The sequence below is a fragment of the Mastomys coucha genome, unplaced genomic scaffold, assembly GCF_008632895.1.
Source record: "Mastomys coucha isolate ucsf_1 unplaced genomic scaffold, UCSF_Mcou_1 pScaffold20, whole genome shotgun sequence".
Taxonomy (NCBI): domain Eukaryota; kingdom Metazoa; phylum Chordata; class Mammalia; order Rodentia; family Muridae; genus Mastomys; species Mastomys coucha.
Window position 1 is genome coordinate 76,508,610 of NW_022196903.1, and position 19,840 is coordinate 76,528,449.

Below are 19,840 nucleotides of genomic sequence, written 5' to 3' on the forward strand. Positions count from 1 at the left end.
CACTTCAGCTTCAGACACACAAAAGCTGAGCACCCCAGAGTGGCCCTTAGCACTCAGGGCCTGGGAGCAAGCATAGGTGTATGCTGAGGGGGGAGGGTGCTGTTGTGCAGCCCAGCAGAGGAGAGTGGGTGGTGTGAAAGAACCCCACTCCCTTCCCAGTCTCCTCTCCCCACACCTGCCGACCTTCCTGGCAGCTCCCTTGAGCTACAGAAAAATAGCTGCCATTTGTAAATTGCTTTAGATTACACTAAGTGCCTAGGAAGTATATGTGCTTCATGCAGGCACAGCCCAATTCTCACACTTACTGTAAGGACAACAGAGGAGCAGTTAGGAACTGTAGGTAACAGACAAGAGACCCAGAGTCACAGAGACAGAGACCAGCCCAGTGAGGCCGTGGCCACCTGGGCTCTGAGTCACCACACTGTAGGCTTCCCTCCCTGGGCCCTTCGTCCTTCCATGGTCCCCAACATATTTCTGGTTCTTCTCTTGAGCTCTCCACACCCTCCCAGTCCATGATGCCACAGTGTCTATTCATAGTCAGAGACCTTTTCAACCCAAGCTGGCTTTAATGAGATTTATCTTATAAATTAAAAATGTATCCGGCAAAGAACAATACAGTAGTAAGGATCCATAGTGGCCTCCCCAAAGGGTACCCACTCCAACCAGTGGACCCTTCCATAGGCCTAGTCCATCAGCTAGCCAATCCTTAGCACTGCTGGGCCTTCCCAGGGCCTATCCCTCAGCCCTGTTTGATCTACTCCCACGACTTCCCCGAGACTGGTCATCCTGACTCCTCTGATCCCCTGGTCCCTCCCACCCTCAGGTTTCTTTTTTAGTGCCACCACCCCATGGACCCTATCAGCAACTGTCTCAGGCAGAACCCTCTGACTTGACCCCCGCTCTGTCATTCCCTACTCTAGAGAGTCCACAGTCCCAAGCCCCTGAGGTCCCACTTTTCTGGACCTGGCTGTACAGAGCTGTGTCTGAGCTGAGGCCTTTGCTGCCACTGCCACCTATGGTACCAGATTCAGGAAGGACCAAGCCCTGTGGCTTGGGGGCAGGGGCAGGCTTCGAGCTTCGAGGAGGTGGCACAGCATAGTCGTCGGTGGCAGGGTTATAAGGGAGTTCGTAGCCCTCTTCCTTCAGCCGAGCCTGGCACCACCATGCATCCTTAGGCTCCTGAGGCAGATCATAAAGGCCCCGGGGAGGGGCTGGGGCCAGGCCCTCAGGTTCATCATAGATGGGATCCTCTTTGGAGTCTGTCAGCTTGGTTTTCAGCAACTGCTGCTGCACATGCCCATACAAATCCCAATAGAGAGGTTTCTTCGAATGCACCCCTTCCCCTGCCCCAGCAGGGGTGCTGCCCAGGGGGTCTGAATATAGAGGGTCCTGAGAAGAGCCTAGAGGAATTCTCAAGGAGTCTAAAGGCTCCGCATATAGGGCTGGCGGGCTGCCCAGGGGGTCCTGGGGAGCAGGAGGGGGAACTATCTTCCCCTCTGTCTCCCCATCATGGGAGTCAGTTCTGAGGATATCTTGTCCCTGTCCCACCTTTCCTTGGGCTTTCTGCTGCTGGATGGCAGCCTCAACTGCCTGAAAGATGTCATTTCCCTGAGAAGTCTGGAAGGTGAAGGTCCCAGGGCCAGAGGGGCAGCGGCGACCGGCTTCAAAGGAGAACATTACCTGAGGGTGTGGAGAGAAACCAGTTAGGAGTATCATAAGAGATAAGTCACAGGCCTGACCAAGTTAGTGTATCTTCACAGAAGAGAACATCTGGGAATGGAATTGTCACCTACAGCTACTTAACCGGGTAGCCCTCCCTGATAGTCATCTTCCCTGACAGCCCCATGCACCTTGTCTCGGCCATAGCGTCGCAACAGCGTGTAGGGCCAGAAAAGGAGCGGCTCCAGGATTTGACTCTGCGCACCCAAAGTCAGGAGGGTCAGCTTCTCAGCTTCCACCCTCAATATGTAGGAGCCTTGCAAGCCGCAGCGTTCAGAAGCCTCGGTCTTCTGCGAGGTTACCCAGAACTGGGATCCTAGAAGAACACATAAAAGGAAAAGAAGTGCTGGGGCAAGTTAGGGACTCGGTAGACTCCAATCACTGACTTCCCAAGAGCACCTCTTCACTCCATTCCTGCCAGACATCTACCTTCCCAGGTGGGGCTGTACAGCGAATTCTCCAACATCTCCAGGGCAGAAAACTTAGGTGGGTTCTCCGTCTCCGCCAAAGCCCAGCCGCCTTTCTGCAGTAAAGGGAACATCCAGGACCATATATATAATTCTCTTGGGTCTAGGGTAGGTGCAAGAAGTCCAGTGCCACTATAATAGCTCCATCCTCGCAGTGCCCCTTAGGCCCAGAGATGCCCACCCCCCAGTCACTCACCGGAAAGGCGGTTCTGCATAAAGTCTGCACCCAGGCGGTGCTGGATGCGGCGTCCGCCGCCAGCAGGTGCGAGCGCTGCGCGGTGTCCAGGCGGAAGGCAGCCGCGCCGGGCTCAGGGGGACTCTCCACAGTCACAGGCACCACGCTCACACATTCAGCCAGGCGTATCATCTTGCAGTCTAGACGGCGAGAGCCGCCTCGACCCCCTCCAGAGCTCGACCCCTTGTGATCAAAGAATTCTAGCCGTGCCACGCCGTGAGGACTGGCTGGGTAAAGCACAGCCCAAGTTTTCCTCCACCTCTGGGAAAGAGCGAAAACACTCGGGAGTGCGCGGTAGCACGCGCCCCACAAGGAAGAAGAGACCCACGAAGGCCGATCTGAGTCTGGGGCTTCCCAGGCTGGGCTAATTTCCCAAAGATAATGCCGTCCCAACTCCGCACCAAGGAGGGCACAGCCCGAGACTTTTAAGGGAACGTCTTGGGGCTCTGCAATTGCCTGCGCGCTGTTCCGACCTTCTTCCGGCCCCTTCCCTCTTTCTGGATTCTTTCACCCACTTCTAGTAAAGAGGGGTTTCGCCATCCCCCACGCCACAAACAAACTACCTTGGTCCCGAAGCGCTGACTCTGCAGAAAAAGCGGACCCTCCATCACAGCCCCGTCCATGGCCCAGGCGATTCCTTCCGCGCTTCCTGGCCCCGAGGGTTGAGGGCGGGGCGGGGTGGGGCGGGGCTGCAGGGTGCCGGAGGCGTGCCCGCCCCTCTCGGGCCCCTGCGGCGGTGATGCGGGGCGGAGGGGCTGGAGGAAAAACGAGACATCAGGAAGAACTCAGGGAGAACTGACTAAAGCCTTAATCTTACCGCACACACAGTGGTACGGCTCAGTGAAGCCGGGATCACCAACCAGGGGCCCTAGTGTCTGGGGGGGTGGGGGGTGGAAGCTGAGAGTGACGACATATGTTTAACGTGACATCAGAGTGAAGGCCGTGACATCACCTGCAGGCACTCGGGGGCGCTGTAATGAACCAAGGGGGCCCTCGGGACATTATTTTTCTTTATGGGACCTGTTTTCATGGCCCAGCCCTGGAATTGGACTGGACTGTTGATACTCTGTCTAATTGGGGATGTGGAGGAACGAGTACGGGCTGGAAAGCTTCCTGCTTGCCACAGGGGCCGTCCTACTGTCCCGAAACCGTTTGCAAGTCAAGCATCATGAACGCCGCTGCCCGGCCTCCAACCTGCGGGAAAAGAAAGCTTCTTTGAGCCAGGAGGAGTGGGAGGGGGTGGCGTGGCTGCAGCTAGCTCCACAGGGGAGGGGAAGATCTAGAGGAGGGGAACTGGCCTGGCCGGAATGGAGGGAGAAAGCGGAATGTGGGAGGGCTCTAGGGGACGTGGGAGGGACCAACGAAGAGGGGGGGAGGAAGGGGGAGTCCAGTCTCCCCTGGCCGAACACTTTTTTTCTGAGAAGTCCTGAAAGTAATCTCCAGGACCAGGACTCTGCTTCCAGCCTCTGGAGTTCTGCCTAGTCGAAGGTAGGGGAGTTACTGCCGGCCAGCGGGAAGAGGAGTTGGGAATGGAGAGGATGGTGGACCAGGGGAAGCGCTGATTTGGGATGGAGTCGGGGGAAGCCAACCAACTGACAGTTTTATTATTGCTAAAGGAGCTAAACAGAAGAGTGGAGAGCTGAGCAGATTGCTGGGGATGGAAGCTGCAGGGCGCAATTTGCAGGCCCTACGATGAACACCGGGGTTCGGAGCCAAATACCCCCAGAACAAAGCTGGCTTGTCTGAGTTGGGGGAAGCAATTCAGGGCCCCCCTTAGTGTGGAGGACTGTTTTCAGCCTTGGATAGAGAAGGCCTGAGCTGAGGAGCTAGCCCTAGCTTCTGGTTGCCCAGTGACAGAAAAAAGAAGGGTTACAGGGAGCTTGGATAACTCCACACCAAACCCTGCCCCAGCTTGAAGCCTAGATCTCCTAGAGTCCGTGCAGCATATTTGTGAGCCCATGTACTAGAGAGGATGGCAGAAGGTTCTCTTACTCCCTTTAGCCTCAGCCCTTCCTGCCTGGACATCTGCCTCCGTAGGAAACTGCTAAGACTCCTCTCATTCATGGTGCTGGGATCTCCAGGACTGGTCTCCCAGGCTCCCCTTGCCTGTGCTGCTGTCTGAGTCTGTCTAGCTGCATGGGTCTTGCTGTCATTTCTCCTGTGCCTGCACCTTGGCTTTTATTCCCTCTCCTCATGGTTTTGCCTCTCTGTGTCATTTCCCATTGCTATGTGCTTTGGGTTTTTGTTTGTTTGTTTGTTTTATTAAAATCATCTATCCATATTCAGAGTGTCTCTCACCCTGTGCCTTTCTGGTTTTTTCCCCTTCATTCCCACAGTCTCCCTTCCTGTCACATCCTGTCTGGGACGTCCTCTCTGTGTCTCTTCTCAATATCTCTGTTTATCCAGTCCATCCTTAGACTCTCAGTCTCTAACCCGTACCCACCCCCTGGATGGAAGTAAATAGAGATGATGGTAATGGTGGTAATGATGGCCAAACCAGGGAAGGTTATGGTAGGACATTAACAACTAGTTACAAGTTTTATTCTTTGCAAAGGGAAAGGAGAGTCTCCCTCACCCCCAGTCTAGGTCTCTAGGGCTGTGCTTGTTTTCTTTGTGTTCCTACTCTCATTTAGTGTGTGTGTCTCTCCTTCTCTGTCCCTTAGTGCCCCCCTCCTTGGGCCCTGCCCACCATGAGAGCTGTCAATGTGTGGCATTGCTGCCCATGGGGACTACTGCTGCTGCTCTTTCTGTGCAGCTTCAGTGTGGGGTCTCCGTCTCCTTCTACCAGCCCAGAGAAGAAGGTAGGAAGCCAGGGGCTGAGGTTCCGGCTGGCTGGCTTTCCTAGAAAGCCCTATGAAGGTCGTGTGGAGATACAGCGAGCCGGTGAATGGGGCACCATCTGTGATGATGACTTCACACTGCAGGCTGCCCATGTCCTCTGCCGGGAGCTGGGCTTCACAGAAGCCACAGGTTGGACCCATAGTGCCAAATATGGCCCAGGAACAGGTGAGCAATGCTCTGGGCTAGCCCAGACATTACCTAAGTGCAGTTCAAGTACAGAGAGAAGAACAAAACACAGTGATGGCACAGCTAAAGGGACGTGGGACACCAAGAATGGATAGAATTAAGGCAATCCACAGATAATAAACCATCTAACATACTAATTTCAGGGCCATGTGACCAGAAGCTAGCCAGTACTTTCCAGGAGCCTCCAGTGTTCTGTGTGTACAATGAGGGAGGGGTTAAATTCTCTTTTGCAAAGTAAGATTCTATAGAGCCATGCACAAAGACATCCCAGTGCACGGTAGCCCTGAATGATCCAAATGCAGTTGACTCAGTGATAATGTGAGGAGGGCAGGTGAATGGTACCTGCATGTCGCTGTAGCTGGAAGGGGTCATATACTACAGCTGACAAAATCAGGATCCAGGCCAGAGCTAAAACCAGCAAGCAGGAACTCAAAACAAGTACGATGGTGTGAGGGTTGGGACAATGGTGTGAGGGTTGGGACACAATCTTCTGAGGCTAAAAGTGCTCAGACCGTATGGACCCACCGTAGGATTGATGGATGGACAAGGGAACAACGTGCTGTTGATCCCCCTCCCCCATTCCCAATTGCTCTACTGCTTCTGGGTCACTTTGGAGATAACAGACTTTGACACTGATAGTAGAAAGTGGAAATGCTCAGAAGTACTTTCCCTACACTCAGTCCTCCAGAGAGAAGGAGGGAGGAAGGTGGAGACAGACAGAGGCAGAGAGACAGAGAGGAAACCGCTTTCAGAAAGCCACTTTCAGGAGGAATAGCTAAAGAAACCAAAAGTTTGGCACAGAAACAAACAAGCAAAGCCTCACTAGCAATTACATGATGGTTGGTAGCAATTCGGGAAGGACAGTCGTGGCTGAAGGGTTTTCTGGGTAGCATCAAAGGACTGAATCAGACCTAGCAGGGGAAAGTTGTAAAGACCCACAAGGACCTTCTGATAGTTATGTGGCCTCCTAGGGCGGAAAGGTAAAGCTCTGTTAGACTAGGTGAGATGCCCTGAACACTGGCTGGAACACATACTTTTCACAAGGTTCCTCCCAGTTTTGAGTGGTCGGTGATAGTCAATATGGTCCAGAAAGTAAAAATAGGGTTTCTGTGCCAGTAGGCAACATAGGTATACAGAAAAAATGCCACAGGAGAGAGGGCAGGGTGAAGGGAAAGAATCTAAGATTCTCAAGGCTCAGTGAGAAGTCAGATTCTTAGGCAAGTTACATCAGCTTTTGGAGCCCCAGTCTATTTACATAAAGTAATCTAGATCCAGTCTAAGGATGATTGTGTATATACTATGGCAAAGCATTTGGCACATAGTAGGTACTTAATTATAGCTGTTATTGAACGAACCCTGGTTGATATTGGTGAGAATTTACATGTTGGTTCTCTGTTGTTGGTTTTTTGTTTTAATTCACCCTAATCAATTCTTCAGCATCCCAAATCAACCACTAACCTTGAGTCAACCTTACACCCTCTTCGCTCTTCCCCTCCAGAGTCCCCTGTCTCTTCCCCATCTTTTTCTCATCAAAGAAGGATTAGCCTCAAGGCCGTGTGAGGTCACCATCACTGTCAGCCATCCTCAAACATTTCTTGCCCATCTCCCTTTCCATAGGCCGAATCTGGTTGGACAATCTGAGCTGCAGGGGGACTGAAGGAAGTGTGACAGAATGTGCCTCCCGGGGCTGGGGAAACAGTGACTGTACCCATGATGAGGATGCAGGGGTCATCTGCAAGGACCAGCGCCTTCCCGGCTTCTCAGACTCCAACGTCATTGAGGTCTGCAGTGCACAAGGCTGCGGGGGGGGGGGGGGGGGGGGATATGTGATTAGAAGAGATATCATAAAGGGATCCCATAAGCCTTTCTAGGATAATGTGGATTGCTGAGGAACTTGGAGGGTGGGGGCAGATGAGGTGCTGCACTGTAAAATCCAATTTTTAAAAATGTGTCTGGGTGGTTTGCAGTCATATATGTCTGTGTACCCCGCACATGCCTAGTGATGAGAGGCCAGAAGAGGGCATTGGAGCCTATGGAACTGGAGTTACGGATGGTTGTGAGCTGCCATGTGGGTCCTGGGAATTGAACCTCAGGTCTTCAGGAAGAGTCTTAGACCTCAAATCCAATTATTTCAAGTGTTCACAATGAATCACTAAACCTGTCATGAGCGCTCCATCCAGTTTCATTCCTGTTCACCTGTCCCTCTCCTCCAATGTTTCTGCGCTCCTCCAATATCTTTCCTACTTCCCCCTCTTCCTAAGAGACTTCCATTGTGAAAGTTGACTCAGGCTTCAGGCAGACTTATTATAGCTTCCCTTCCTTAGTGCCTTCAGACCCTGTGATTATGTCTCGAGCATAGCATATTCTGCCACCGCTACACACTGCACTCTGGGCCACATCCCACACACAGGCAGCTGGCCTGGCGTCTTTCTCAGCCCTGTCTCAGTGGTCCCACCATTGGGTTTTACAGGGCTCCTTCAGAGTGGCACGGTATTGCTATTGTGGTTCTTTCCCTGTTTCTGGTTGATGCTGTCTCAGGTGGAGCATCAGCTGCAAGTGGAGGAGGTGCGACTTCGACCAGCTGTGGAGTGGGGCAGGCGACCCCTGCCTGTGACTGAGGGCCTGGTTGAAGTCAGGCTTCCTGAAGGCTGGTCGCAAGTGTGTGACAAAGGCTGGAGTGCCCACAACAGCCACGTAGTCTGCGGTATGCTGGGCTTCCCTGGAGAAAAGAGAGTCAACATGGCCTTCTACAGGTGCGGGAACTAAGGGTGTTTTCAGACTTTGGAGAGGGCGAGAGGCACTGTGGGAAGTCCAGAGGGAACGCAAGGAGACTGCTATGGCATGGGCAACTGGGAAACCATACAAGACCTGGAAGGCTTTCCTACCTAGAAATTGAAACGGCTAGGCAAGGTTCAGAGTGCGCATGCGCGCCTGTGACGTCAGTGGTCGACAGGCAGATTTCTGGAGTCTGAGCCCTGGGGCCTTGAAAGTTCAGAGTTCGTGGAGGGTGCGGCCCGCCTGTCAGAGGCGGTGCCTGAGGGTGTCTTTGTGAGGCTGCACCCGAGGCCTCAGAGATTGTTACTGGCCAGTGCCAAGTCATCCTAGGGAACGCTGTGCAAAGGGCGGCTTCCTTCTTGGAGCATCTCATTTGGTAAAAGATAAACAGTCACTAAAATGACTTTTAATTGAGCACACTGAGTAAGATATGGGCCGAGTATTGTAAAGTGCCAATCTTTGAAGAAAGTCTGCACTCCTTGCATTGAAATAGAAAACCGGTTCAGGTCTTATCTCAATACGGATAAAGCTGCCTTATGAACCTGAATATACTCTGGGTAGAACATGGTGATAGTATAACCAATATTTCACCCATCTATAGTGAAATTATGAGAGTTTTCTTTTAGCCTTGCTAAAATCCAGATAAACTAAGTTCACTGCTGTCTCTAGTAATCGTCCCCAGAATGCTATCATAGGTTTGAGTGTAATTTTATTATTCCAATAGTTTCAGATCTCTAAGAATTGCCCTATGTTTTCCTTAGCAACTTACTCTCGAATAGCTTTTATCTGTAGAATAAGAAAACTTTCTCTTTCTTTCTAAAATCAATACATTCTGTAACATCCACTCATTTCCATATTTGCTGGAATTTTCTTTACTGTCGTGCCCAAACATACCTTTGTTCTTTCAGCCCTGAGGAACACAGCTAAGTCGCCTACAGACTGGCAGCATTTTACAAAGCTGTGTGCAATAGTGCGCCTGTACTGGCATCCATCTCTGGCTGAGTTCCTTGCACTGAGCTCAGACTTTGTCTTTCAGAATCCAAACACCAGGTTATAAACAGTTGTAGGACTGAAGCCCAAGCTTTTCCAAGAGGAGAGGATGAACTGAAACAAGATCTAGAGAGTCACTCATCCAACATTTATTTGATGCCACACTGTGTGCGGCTTCTGTTGTAGACTTTGGTGATTCTACACTAAGCACAGTCATTCTTCCTCTGGGGACCAGAGGACAACCTGAAAATAAGTGAACTTAGGAAACAGAAGGATGGCCGTGTTAGTGAGGCTTCTATCAGAACCAGGTTTGTGGCATCTTATTCGAAGAATTGAAAAGAGTACAGGCAAATAGCAAAGTGTGAAAGGCTTTTATTCAAAGACAGTGTGGAAGTATGGGACAGGTAGGCTGCAAGAGAGCAAGCAGCAGGCTACCTGAGCTAGAGTGCTCAAGGTCACCTGGTCACCAACCACGGCTCCCTTTTGTGGGTCGAGGAGAAGGACTCGTAGTTAAGGGATGAACCGTGGGCAGTTTCCTTATAAAAGCCTTTGGTTGCTGTTCACACCTTTTCCCCAAGATGTGTCTGATTTTAATCAATATGTACTCCCGACTGTGCATAGGCATAAGAGGGTAGATTGGGGCTTTTCCCTAAACAGATACTCAGAGAATACAATGTACCTTACTGCACTGGCTCCCAAACCTGCCTGTACTGGACAGGCTCACTGCTCTTGTTCCTGAATATTCATCAGGATGTGTTTGCTCCAAAAAGAGAGTTACTAAGGGTTCCTGGGTCAGCTGTGACAGAGTGACTCAGTTGCTTTGTTTAGAGACAAGTGTGCAGGCAGCAAGATACAGGTATGCTCCCGGGATGCTCAGTGCCTTGTGGAGAAAGGGGATGCATATGCGTAGCTGTCTCCCTCCACATTGGATTCCTGGGGTCAAACTCATGTTCCCAGGTTCCAATGGTGAGAGCTTTTCTCTACTAAGCCATTGATGGCTTTGCTCTTTGCTTCTCTTTAATATATATATATATATATATATATATATATATATATATATATATATATATCGTGCGTGTGTGTGTGTGTGTGTGTGTGTGATAAAGCCAAACGTTTTATCAAATTACAGGTGTGCCCAGTTTTGTATTTATAATTTAAAGTTGTTTTGGTGTTGTAAAATACATGGAAGCTATAGAATTTTAGAAGGAAACTGTATAGGTATTAGAAGTCTTTACTGCTCTTGTGCAGGAAAAGAAACTGAGGCTCTGAGAGCTTCAGTGCATGTAAGAAACACTTCTTTATAAAAGACACTCCCCCTGTGAACCAGCTTAATCTGGTAATCCCCTAGCCTCAGCTTTGAGTGCTAGGACTGTAGGATTTTCCACCGTGCCTGGTTTTAGATGCCACTCCCTTGTTCGTGTCATTGTGGCACATACTGACTGACCTCCATGCAAGGGGTGGAGAGCATAAAGATGCTAAATGATGATGGAGGTAGGCAAGCAGCAGATTACAGATCCACAGGCTGTGGCTACAGACCTGCTAGACCTTTCTAATAAGGGTAATGGGATAAGACACTAAATTGGCTAGTTGGTTGGTTGCTTGGTTGATTTGTTTGGGGAGGGACAGGGTCCCTCTGCATAGCTGTCCTGAAACTCACTATGTAGACCAGGCTGGCCTCAAACTCAGAGATCTACCTGCCTCTGCCTCTCAGTGCTAGGATTAAAGGTGTGTGCTACCATGTCAAGTGACAGTAAGGTGTTCAATGAAGTGGTGGTATTCACCCACAAGCCCAGAAGACTGGAGCCTAAAGCAGGAGGATCTGGAATTATAGGCTGACTTGGAGACCCTGTCTCAGGATGGGGTTAGGGAGGCAGTTCAGAGAAGATGTCTGTGAGATGACATGATCAGGCTGTGGCTCTATTTTTTCAGATGGGTTTTCATAAATGAAATAATTATGGGGCTGGAGAAATGGCTCATTGGTTAAAAGTACTCATTGTTCCTTCAGAGTACTTGAGTTTAGTTCCCAGTTCCCTCATTGGGTCTCACAGACACCTGTAATTCCAGCTCCAGGAATATAGTGGCTTATTCTGGCTTCCATAGATACATGCATACACATAGGCTCTATACATACAGAGAGGCACACAGACATAGGCACACATACACACACAAATAAGCAAATGTAAACTTTTAAATAGTTACTTTAATGAAACAAATACCTTTTAAAAAAAATTAAAAGCTGGGTCTGTAGCATATGCCTTCAAGGTCATCCTTGGCTACATGTTGAATTTGAGGTCCGCCAGGGCTACACAGTGAGACCTGCCTCAAAAAAATCACAGGGCTAGAGGGATTGTGTGGCCATTAAGAGTACTGGCTGCTCCTCCAGACTACACAGGGTACAGGTCCCAGCACCTACATGGTGTTTCACTGCCATCTGTAACTCCAGTTCTGGAACTCTGATGCCCTCATCTGACCTCCATGTGTGCCAGGCATGCACAAGGTACACAGACACACGTAAGCAAAACACCACACACATAAAACCAAATTTATGAAAACGAAAAAGCCATGCCTGGTGTTGGCATATGCTTGTAATCCTAATACCTGAGAGGCTCAGGCAAGAGAATTACAAGTTTGGACAACACTCAGGGGAAGAGAGTAATACATTTAAAAATGCACATATCAAATCCTAGTGCACCTTCACACAGTATACTATGTATTCAAGAGGAATGGCAGGGCAGGAACATGGACAAAGAAACAATAACCAAGGGGCCAACAGGGAAGGCCATAAACCTCTTTCTAAGGTGCAGACCAGCCAGGCAGTGGTGATGCATGCCTTTAATCCCAGCACTGGGCAGGCAGAGGCAGGCAGATCTCTGAGTTCAAGGCCAGCCTGGCTACAGAGTGTATCCTGTGACCCTAGTATGTGTGATACAAAGGCAGAAGAATCAACACTGACTGGTTCAAGGCCAGCCAGGGCTATGTAATCAAGACCTTGTCTCAACCCTGCACCCCACCTTACTGCATACCCTGAGAAAGGCATATATAGTGTTGGGCAGGACACAGAGTGGCCATAATTAAAGTCTTCAAAATTAAAAGGACAGTGATGAGAAATAGACTTGAGGAAACCCCTGAAGAAGGAAGTAAAGCAATTTACTTCCCTGCAAGCATGTTTGGGAGATGAGCTCAGCTTGTGAATGACCAGGCCTGTGGGATTGGAAAGTGGGCAGGAAGATTCCCCAGTCAAATGTCAAAGCTAATGTTCTCAGATATGCCCTGGACCAGCAGTCTCAGGTCTAGACTGTGCCAGGGAATTCCTTGGAGAGACCACCCAAGAAACACACACACACGCACACACACACACACACACAAAGGGGAGTGAAAGATATGTTGTCAGCCTCCCTGGGCCTGATCCAAGCTGCTTGTCTGACCTCCAGATCCCAATGGCCCCTCCTCTGCCTTCTCCTGAGGTTTTCCACCAACCTCCAGAACCAGCGGCCCTCATTCCTCATCCATCTTGATCTAATTTCTGTAGGTCTTGCTTGGTCCTGGGGCACTGCTCTGAGTCCATGGCCTCCACTGAGACTCACTCACCTGTTCCTGTGCTAGCAGACCCAGTAGGGCCTTGGAAGTGGCTGATAACATCACGCTCTACTCTTGGAAGCTCTCTGTTAGGAATCTTGCGTCCCCCCACCCCCCGTCCCCGTTCTGGCTGCACTAGCCTTTTTCACTTGGTTCTCCACCAATCCTGACTTGACCTTGTCTTATCCTCACAGAAAGTTGAGGAAGCGATCGGCCAAAGCCTCAGCCCGACACCCCAAGTCCCTTGGAAGGTAAAGGGGCAAGAGCCCTGGGGACCTCCTGTCAGCCCCTGAGGCCTCAGGAGGTGGATGGATGGATGGAGAACTATCCATGTCCATCCCAGAACCCATGCCTGTGGGTTAGGAATGTAGTTGAAGAATGGCTGCCCCCAGGAGAGGGTGGGAAGCAGGCATGGCAATGGGTGAGCTTGGATCTTAGGGAACGGGAGGAAGAAGTTATGTAGAAACGCCTGAGGAGAATGCAGCCTTGGCCCTTGCATCCCTCCTCCTCCTCCCTACCCACACTCACAACTCCCTTGGTCCAGGAACAATTCCACTCTCTCCTCCACTGACCTTCCGCTGCCCTCCTCTCCTCTCCCTCACCTGGATTTCCATAATTAGATTTGCCTTTAGTGGCACTGATTGCAGTGAGCATCAGGGGTTGCTGAGTGTGTTCGTTCCCTCCTTGGCAGTCAGCAGTCTTTGTGTGCAGGGAAATCAGTGGCCCTCCCCTGTGAACAAAGGGTCCTTCTAAAAGCAGAATGCTTCACGTTTCCCAGGCCATAATATGCTCAATGACTGCCTCTCCCAATATCTCTCTCCCTTTTGCAGAACAATCAACAAGTTTAAAGTCAAACACAAGCCCCGAGTGGGCAGAGGGCCAAGCAAGAGGTAAATGAGGTTGGGGCTGGAAGCAGAGAGGAAGCAGGACAGGCAGGGGCAGGGGCAGGGGCAGGGCTCTAACCAGGAATGCGTGCAGGACAGGCCTGTTGGACTGATGGAGCTGGTGACAGGTGGAGTGGCAGCTGTGACAAACACCTTCCAGATCCTTCCAGAAACGGGAAGTAAGGCACTGTGTTGTGAGTCTCTGGGGACTGTGTTAGTCACAGGACTTTGTACTTGCCCGCGTGCTTGTCTTCCTTCTGTGAACTCCAGCAGGCAATCCAGCACTCTGTCCTGTACCTGCCTTTCCCCAGAGTGCCCAAGAGATCTGTGTTCTCATCCTGCTTTATCTGATGAATGCTTCTAAGTTCTATTTTTTTTAAAAAAGATTTATTTATTTATTTTATGTAAATACACTGTAGCTGTCTTCAGACATACCAGAAGAGGGCATCAGATCTCATTACGGGTGGTTGTGAGCCACCATGTGGTTGCTGGGATTTGAACTCAGGACCTTCATGGAAAGCAGTCAGTGCTTTTACCCGCTGAGCCATCTCTCCAGCCCTCTATTTTTTTTTTTAACTAAATATTACCAGGGTCTGGAGAGATGGCCTATGGATCCCACTTGGAATCAATGGTTAAGAGTGTAGACTGCTCTTCCAGGGCTCCTGAGTTCAATTCCCAGTACCTACATTAGGCAACTCTACTCATCTCACACTCCGACACATACATATACACATTATTAAAGTTTTTTTTTTTAAGTAAACATTACCAGTTTACCTGGTGTGGAGGGTAGCCTATGGAACCTTTCCAGGAATGGCTTAAGAATCACAGCCCCCCACCTGGCTGCCTGTTAGGCATCCAGTTGCATATTTTCTTCCTGGGCTCCCTCAGAATTCAAGGGAATAAGAGACTTCCAACCCTTCCGTCCAACTTATCTTTAAAAGGCAGGCAGCACCACTGAAACCTCCCTGATAACTTGTGACTGACGCCAAGAGAAAGCATCTCTTCCATTACCCCCTCTTCTCTCAGCAAGCTCCAGTGTTCCCCAAAACACCCCAAGGTATGCCTCACGAGTGGGCTTCTGTCCCTGGTAGCTGTTGAGGAGCTCAGAATTCGATGAGTGCAAGTTCTCGCACTCCTCTTTGGTTAGGTCATCTTTGCCCAACAAATTTTTTTGACCCTCAGCAGTCACTGCTGTTTTTATTGGTTATAAGGAGAGGGTAAGAGAGAGTTGGAGTTAGGTGTCTTTTCCTGGCATGGCCTGATGTTGATTTTCAGCCAAACAGGACACTGAGAGTACCTGATCTCTTTGATTTCCAAGATCCATTTACCCTGGGCTTTACTTTCTGTAAAGTCTCCAGCCTCCTTTGCCAGTTTTGGGTGTGTTTTTTGTTTGTTTGTTTGTTTTCTCAGACAGGGTTTCTCTGTGTAGCCCTGGCTGTCCTGGAACTCACTCTGTAGACCAGGCTGGCTTTGAACTCAGAAATCTGCCTGCCTCTGCTTCCCAAGTGCTGGGATTAAAGGCATGCACCACCACTGCCTAGTCCTGCCTGTTTTATTTATAAATACCTTCTCTCCTGTCTTCCTAGCTTTACATTGTTACATTCCCTCTTTTCTCTAACGTCAGGGATAGAGCATCAGACTGCAATAAGCCAGCCTGGTGAACCTACTCCACCCACACCAGGGATAGGGCATCAGACTGCAATAAGCCAGCCTGGTGGACCTACTCCACCCCCACCAGGCCTTTGCTTTCCCTTTCTCTCTGAGCTCCACCCAGTCTTTCTGGAATGAGTTCTCCCTTCTCATCACCTAGCTGTAAGCTCTTGTTCTGTGTTGTCTACAAGTTCCCCTCTTCTCTTAGGCATCTCTAGTGTTTCCAAGTGTGAGCATCTCCGGTCTTGTCCTATTTTCTGCTTGGATGGCTGTGGGACAATGCTTAGCCGAAATGGCACAAGCATGACTACCTCATTAAGACATCTGTGTTTGCCATTAGGACGGCCATAGCCATCTTCCCTCTTTAAACACAGAATCCCTCCAACTTTTGTCTGCCGCATTTGTCTTAGTTCTAGAGAGTCATCACCAATTCTTCTAGCCTATTCTTGCCGAGCTGTAGTATTCTGACCTGGAAGTTCCTCTGACCTCTGAGAAGCCATTTAGATGCAGACTTCCTCAGTACTCTGCATCCTAGCTCATCTTCATTTGGTGTGTTCAGTTGCAGCATAATAGAAGGATCTGCTCACTGGCTATTCGGGCCAGTTTTGTGCCAGCCCCTCCTTCTGAGCCATGTCTCTGGCTTCCCATTGGATTTAGACTTCCCATTAGATTTACATGGCTGCCTTGGTCTCTTCGTGGCCTAAATGGCCTCAGCCTGGCTTTAGGTCATTAAGAACAAGGTTGCAGCTGTGCAGTGGTGGTGCCTGCCTTTAATCCCAGCACTCCAGGAGAATACAGAGGCAGGCAGAGCTCTGTGAACTCAAGGCCAGCCTGCTCTATGGACAGCCTAGGACAGCCAAGGCTACTGAGAAACCCTGTCTCAAAATACAAAAACAAAAATAAAAGGTACAAGGTTGTTATCAAACCTGGTCATATTAGGGTTCTGTTTGCAAGTCTCCAAAGGATCCTGACTGGGCAGCCCATACTCTCTCATACTACATACTAGACAGTCCTGTCTCCCCACAAGGAAAACACAGAAGGGGAAGAAAGGGATAAGAGGCCATGAGAGGTTGGAGATTGTCAAGGAAGCGAACTGGCAGATGGCTGTGGGGCAAGGGGGGGGGTGAGAGCTCACCCTCACAGTACTGCACCTCACTCCTGTCCCCATAGGATGCTGGCCCAGAAGAAGCAACACTCCTTTGGTCTGCACAGCGTGGCATGTGTGGGCACAGAAGCCCACCTCTCCCTTTGCTCTCTAGAGTTCTATCGTGCCAATGACACCACCAGGTGCTCTGGGGGAAGCCCTGCCGTGGTGAGCTGTGTGCTGGGCCCTCTTTATGCCACCTTTACTGGTCAGAAGAAGCAGCAACACTCTAAGCCTCAAGGGGAGGTATGTAAGACAAGGAATGATTTCATTCAGCAGTACTGGGGATTGAACCCCAGGCTACACACACACACACACACACACACACACACACACACACACACGAGGCTAACTGCAAACTTACCTTTCAGCTACACACTCCCACCCAAGACAGTGAATGTGACCTTTTCCCACCCAGGGTGGGAACTCCCTAGGCTGGCCTTTACTTACTAAGCAAGCCTTGACCTTTGAAGACAAGGAACCTTCCAGTGGCTGTGCCACAGATCTGATGCCACCCACTATGATAAAAAACCTCATTCAGCTCCCTGGGCTACTTAAACCAACAATCTCCCTGGTCTCCCCAAACCAATGTTGCCATTCACCTCTTGGGGCATGTCTTTCTTCTACAGGCCCGTGTGCGTCTAAAGGGCGGTGCCCACCCTGGAGAAGGCCGAGTGGAAGTCCTGAAGGCTGGCACATGGGGAACAGTCTGTGACCGAAAGTGGGACCTGCAGGCAGCCAGTGTGGTGTGTCGAGAGCTGGGCTTTGGCACTGCCCGAGAGGCCCTGAGTGGTGCCCGAATGGGGCAGGGTGAGGGGAGAGGATGTTCACACTCTTAGGGTTCCATTCCTTGGGGAGGTAGAGAGTCCTCTGGGCAGTGGTCTAGTTGCAACCTCCTCAGGCTTGACTTCCAACTGTAGGCATGGGTGCCATCCACTTGAGTGAAGTTCGATGCTCTGGCCAGGAACCTTCCCTTTGGAGATGCCCCTCCAAGAACATCACGGCTGAGGACTGCTCCCACAGCCAGGATGCGGGGGTCCGGTGCAACCTCCCCTACACTGGGGTGGAGACCAAGGTCAGTCATACATTCTATTTTAGGTCTTCCTACTCAGGCCCAAACATTACTCAGCTCCCACACAACCCCACCATTTGTGAGCCTTTTCTCTGACCCAGACCGCCACCCCCAAAGTGCCCCCTGCACTTCCCCTCTATACTCCGACAGATCCGACTCAGTGGGGGCCGCAGCCGATATGAAGGGCGAGTCGAGGTGCAAATAGGGGTACCTGGGCATCTACGCTGGGGCCTCATCTGTGGGGATGACTGGGGAACATTGGAGGCCATGGTAGCCTGTAGGCAACTTGGCCTTGGCTACGCCAACCACGGCCTGCAGGTAAGTAGGGAGAAGAGAAAACCAAAGCTGTTGTCACCAAAGTTTTGTGTTTTGGGCAAGGACTGTGGAAACACGTCCCTTGGCCCTGGAAACTGGAACCTATGGCCTCACTGGAACACCTACCTACATTCCCCAGGAGACCTGGTACTGGGACTCAGGGAATGTAACTGAGGTGGTGATGAGCGGAGTGCGTTGCACGGGGTCTGAGCTGTCCCTGAACCAATGTGCCCATCACAGCACCCACATCACCTGCAAGAGGACAGGAACCCGCTTCACTGCAGGAGTCATCTGTTCTGAGAGTGAGTAGTTTAAGCTAGAGATGCTCACTGGAGGGGGATGTGCTATGGTCTGCCACGGAGAAGCCAGTCTCCCGTAAGGAGATGGAAGTACCTCAGTGGTAACCACTGCTCTCTTTCTCATGTAGCTGCTTCAGATTTGCTGCTGCACTCCGCACTGGTACAGGAGACTGCTTATATTGAAGACCGACCCCTGCACATGTTGTACTGTGCTGCTGAAGAGAACTGCCTGGCTAGCTCTGCCCGCTCAGCCAACTGGCCTTATGGCCACCGGCGTCTGCTCCGATTCTCTTCCCAGATCCACAACCTAGGAAGAGCTGACTTTAGGCCCAAGGCTGGGCGCCATTCCTGGGTGTGGCATGAGTGTCATGGGTGAGAGGGCAGAGGGGGCCAGTGACAAAGGCAAGGCTTAGGGGTGTGACACGCCCGCTGGAATCCGGGGAAGAATCACAAGTCCCCTTGTCCCACAGGCATTACCACAGTATGGACATCTTCACTCATTATGATATCCTGACCCCCAACGGCACCAAGGTGGCTGAAGGCCACAAAGCTAGTTTCTGTCTAGAAGACACTGAGTGTCAGGAGGGTGAGTTGGGGCCAGAGTGGACTTAAGCCCAGGCGTAGCCTTGCCCTTCACTGACATCTAACACTCCCTTCAGATGTCTCCAAGAGGTACGAGTGCGCCAACTTTGGAGAACAGGGCATCACTGTCGGATGTTGGGATCTCTACAGGCATGACATTGACTGTCAGTGGATCGATATCACAGATGTGAAACCAGGAAACTACATTCTTCAGGTGTCTGGCATCTGCCTGGGCTTTCAGATGCTGGGGTTTTGGGTGGGTGGTGAGGACACCTTTGACCTACAGGAGTGCACCTGGGTCATACCAGCCTTCTTCTCACTCCTAGGTGGTTATCAACCCAAATTTTGAGGTAGCAGAAAGTGACTTCACCAATAACGCGATGAAGTGCAACTGCAAATACGATGGGCATCGCATCTGGGTGCACAACTGCCACATTGGTAGGTGACAGATGAGAAGGGTGGATGCAGGGCAGGAGGGAAAGGCTTCCATCCCACCGCCGTTGCCCGCGATGGGTATGTTCTTGCCTCTGGGCAGGGACAGCCCCTTGTAGTACCGTCTACTCTGCAGGTGATGCCTTCAGTGAAGAAGCCAACAGGAGGTTTGAGCGCTACCCTGGCCAGACCAGTAATCAGATCGTCTGAAATGCTGCCACCCTGTCTGCAAACCACCACTGGCCCCCAATGGCAGGGGTCTGAGGCTGCCTTTACCTCAGGAGCTTACCACAAGAACCCCTGACGTCAGCAGGCACACTACACTCATCCACCTGTGCACTGCAGACGATGAACCATTGAACAGAAGTTGGTGCCTCCCTTGCTGGGTCAGCTGTCATTACTTTTGGCCAACAAGCATGGAGAATCAGCCAACAGACCCAGCAACAGACAGAACACACCACAAAGAACTGCCCCGCATAGGATTGCAGCAGCTCATTCTCTTGAACAGGGGAAGGTCAAGAGCTCTATGTTCTCCTAAGTACCGCGTTACCTCTAGCCATTTGGTGGGGGAAAAGATCCAGCCCCCCATTTTTGACTGTAACATATTGCTAGGTATAATTTTATTTTATATAAAATGTGTTCTTCAGAGCCCAGGACTGGTGCAGTGGTTAGA

At 50.8% G+C, this 19,840-nt stretch overlaps 2 protein-coding genes across 4 annotated transcripts; one reads left to right on the plus strand and one right to left on the minus strand.

The window, feature by feature from the left end:
* Positions 1-544: 544 nt before the first annotated feature.
* Positions 545-8,358, minus strand: Dok1 (docking protein 1). 2 transcript variants are annotated; one of them, XM_031382262.1, is made up of 9 exons: positions 8,334-8,358; positions 7,904-8,167; positions 7,157-7,246; positions 3,442-3,615; positions 2,985-3,176; positions 2,383-2,682; positions 2,149-2,242; positions 1,851-2,035; positions 545-1,680 (listed from the first exon to the last, which is right to left on the minus strand). In XM_031382262.1, the coding sequence occupies exons 5-9, from the start codon at positions 3,042-3,044 to the stop codon at positions 871-873; spliced, it is 1,449 nt and encodes a 482-aa protein (XP_031238122.1). In that variant the 5' UTR covers positions 3,045-3,176; positions 3,442-3,615; positions 7,157-7,246; positions 7,904-8,167; positions 8,334-8,358; the 3' UTR covers positions 545-870. The 2 variants fall into 2 exon arrangements, with proteins under 2 accessions (XP_031238122.1, XP_031238123.1); XM_031382263.1 differs by lacking the exon at positions 8,334-8,358 and having other exon boundaries at positions 7,904-8,170.
* Positions 3,820-19,818, plus strand: Loxl3 (lysyl oxidase like 3). 2 transcript variants are annotated; one of them, XM_031382258.1, is made up of 16 exons: positions 3,820-3,909; positions 5,085-5,427; positions 7,066-7,229; positions 7,987-8,201; positions 12,984-13,040; positions 13,620-13,679; positions 16,494-16,713; positions 17,097-17,277; positions 17,388-17,542; positions 17,690-17,857; positions 17,994-18,156; positions 18,282-18,525; positions 18,624-18,739; positions 18,813-18,949; positions 19,062-19,173; positions 19,304-19,818. In XM_031382258.1, exons 2-16 carry the CDS (start codon positions 5,112-5,114, stop codon positions 19,375-19,377), a joined length of 2,382 nt encoding a protein of 793 aa, XP_031238118.1. In that variant the 5' UTR covers positions 3,820-3,909; positions 5,085-5,111; the 3' UTR covers positions 19,378-19,818. The 2 variants fall into 2 exon arrangements, with proteins under 2 accessions (XP_031238118.1, XP_031238119.1); XM_031382259.1 differs by lacking the exons at positions 12,984-13,040; positions 13,620-13,679 and having other exon boundaries at positions 19,304-19,817.
* Positions 19,819-19,840: the final 22 nt, after the last annotated feature.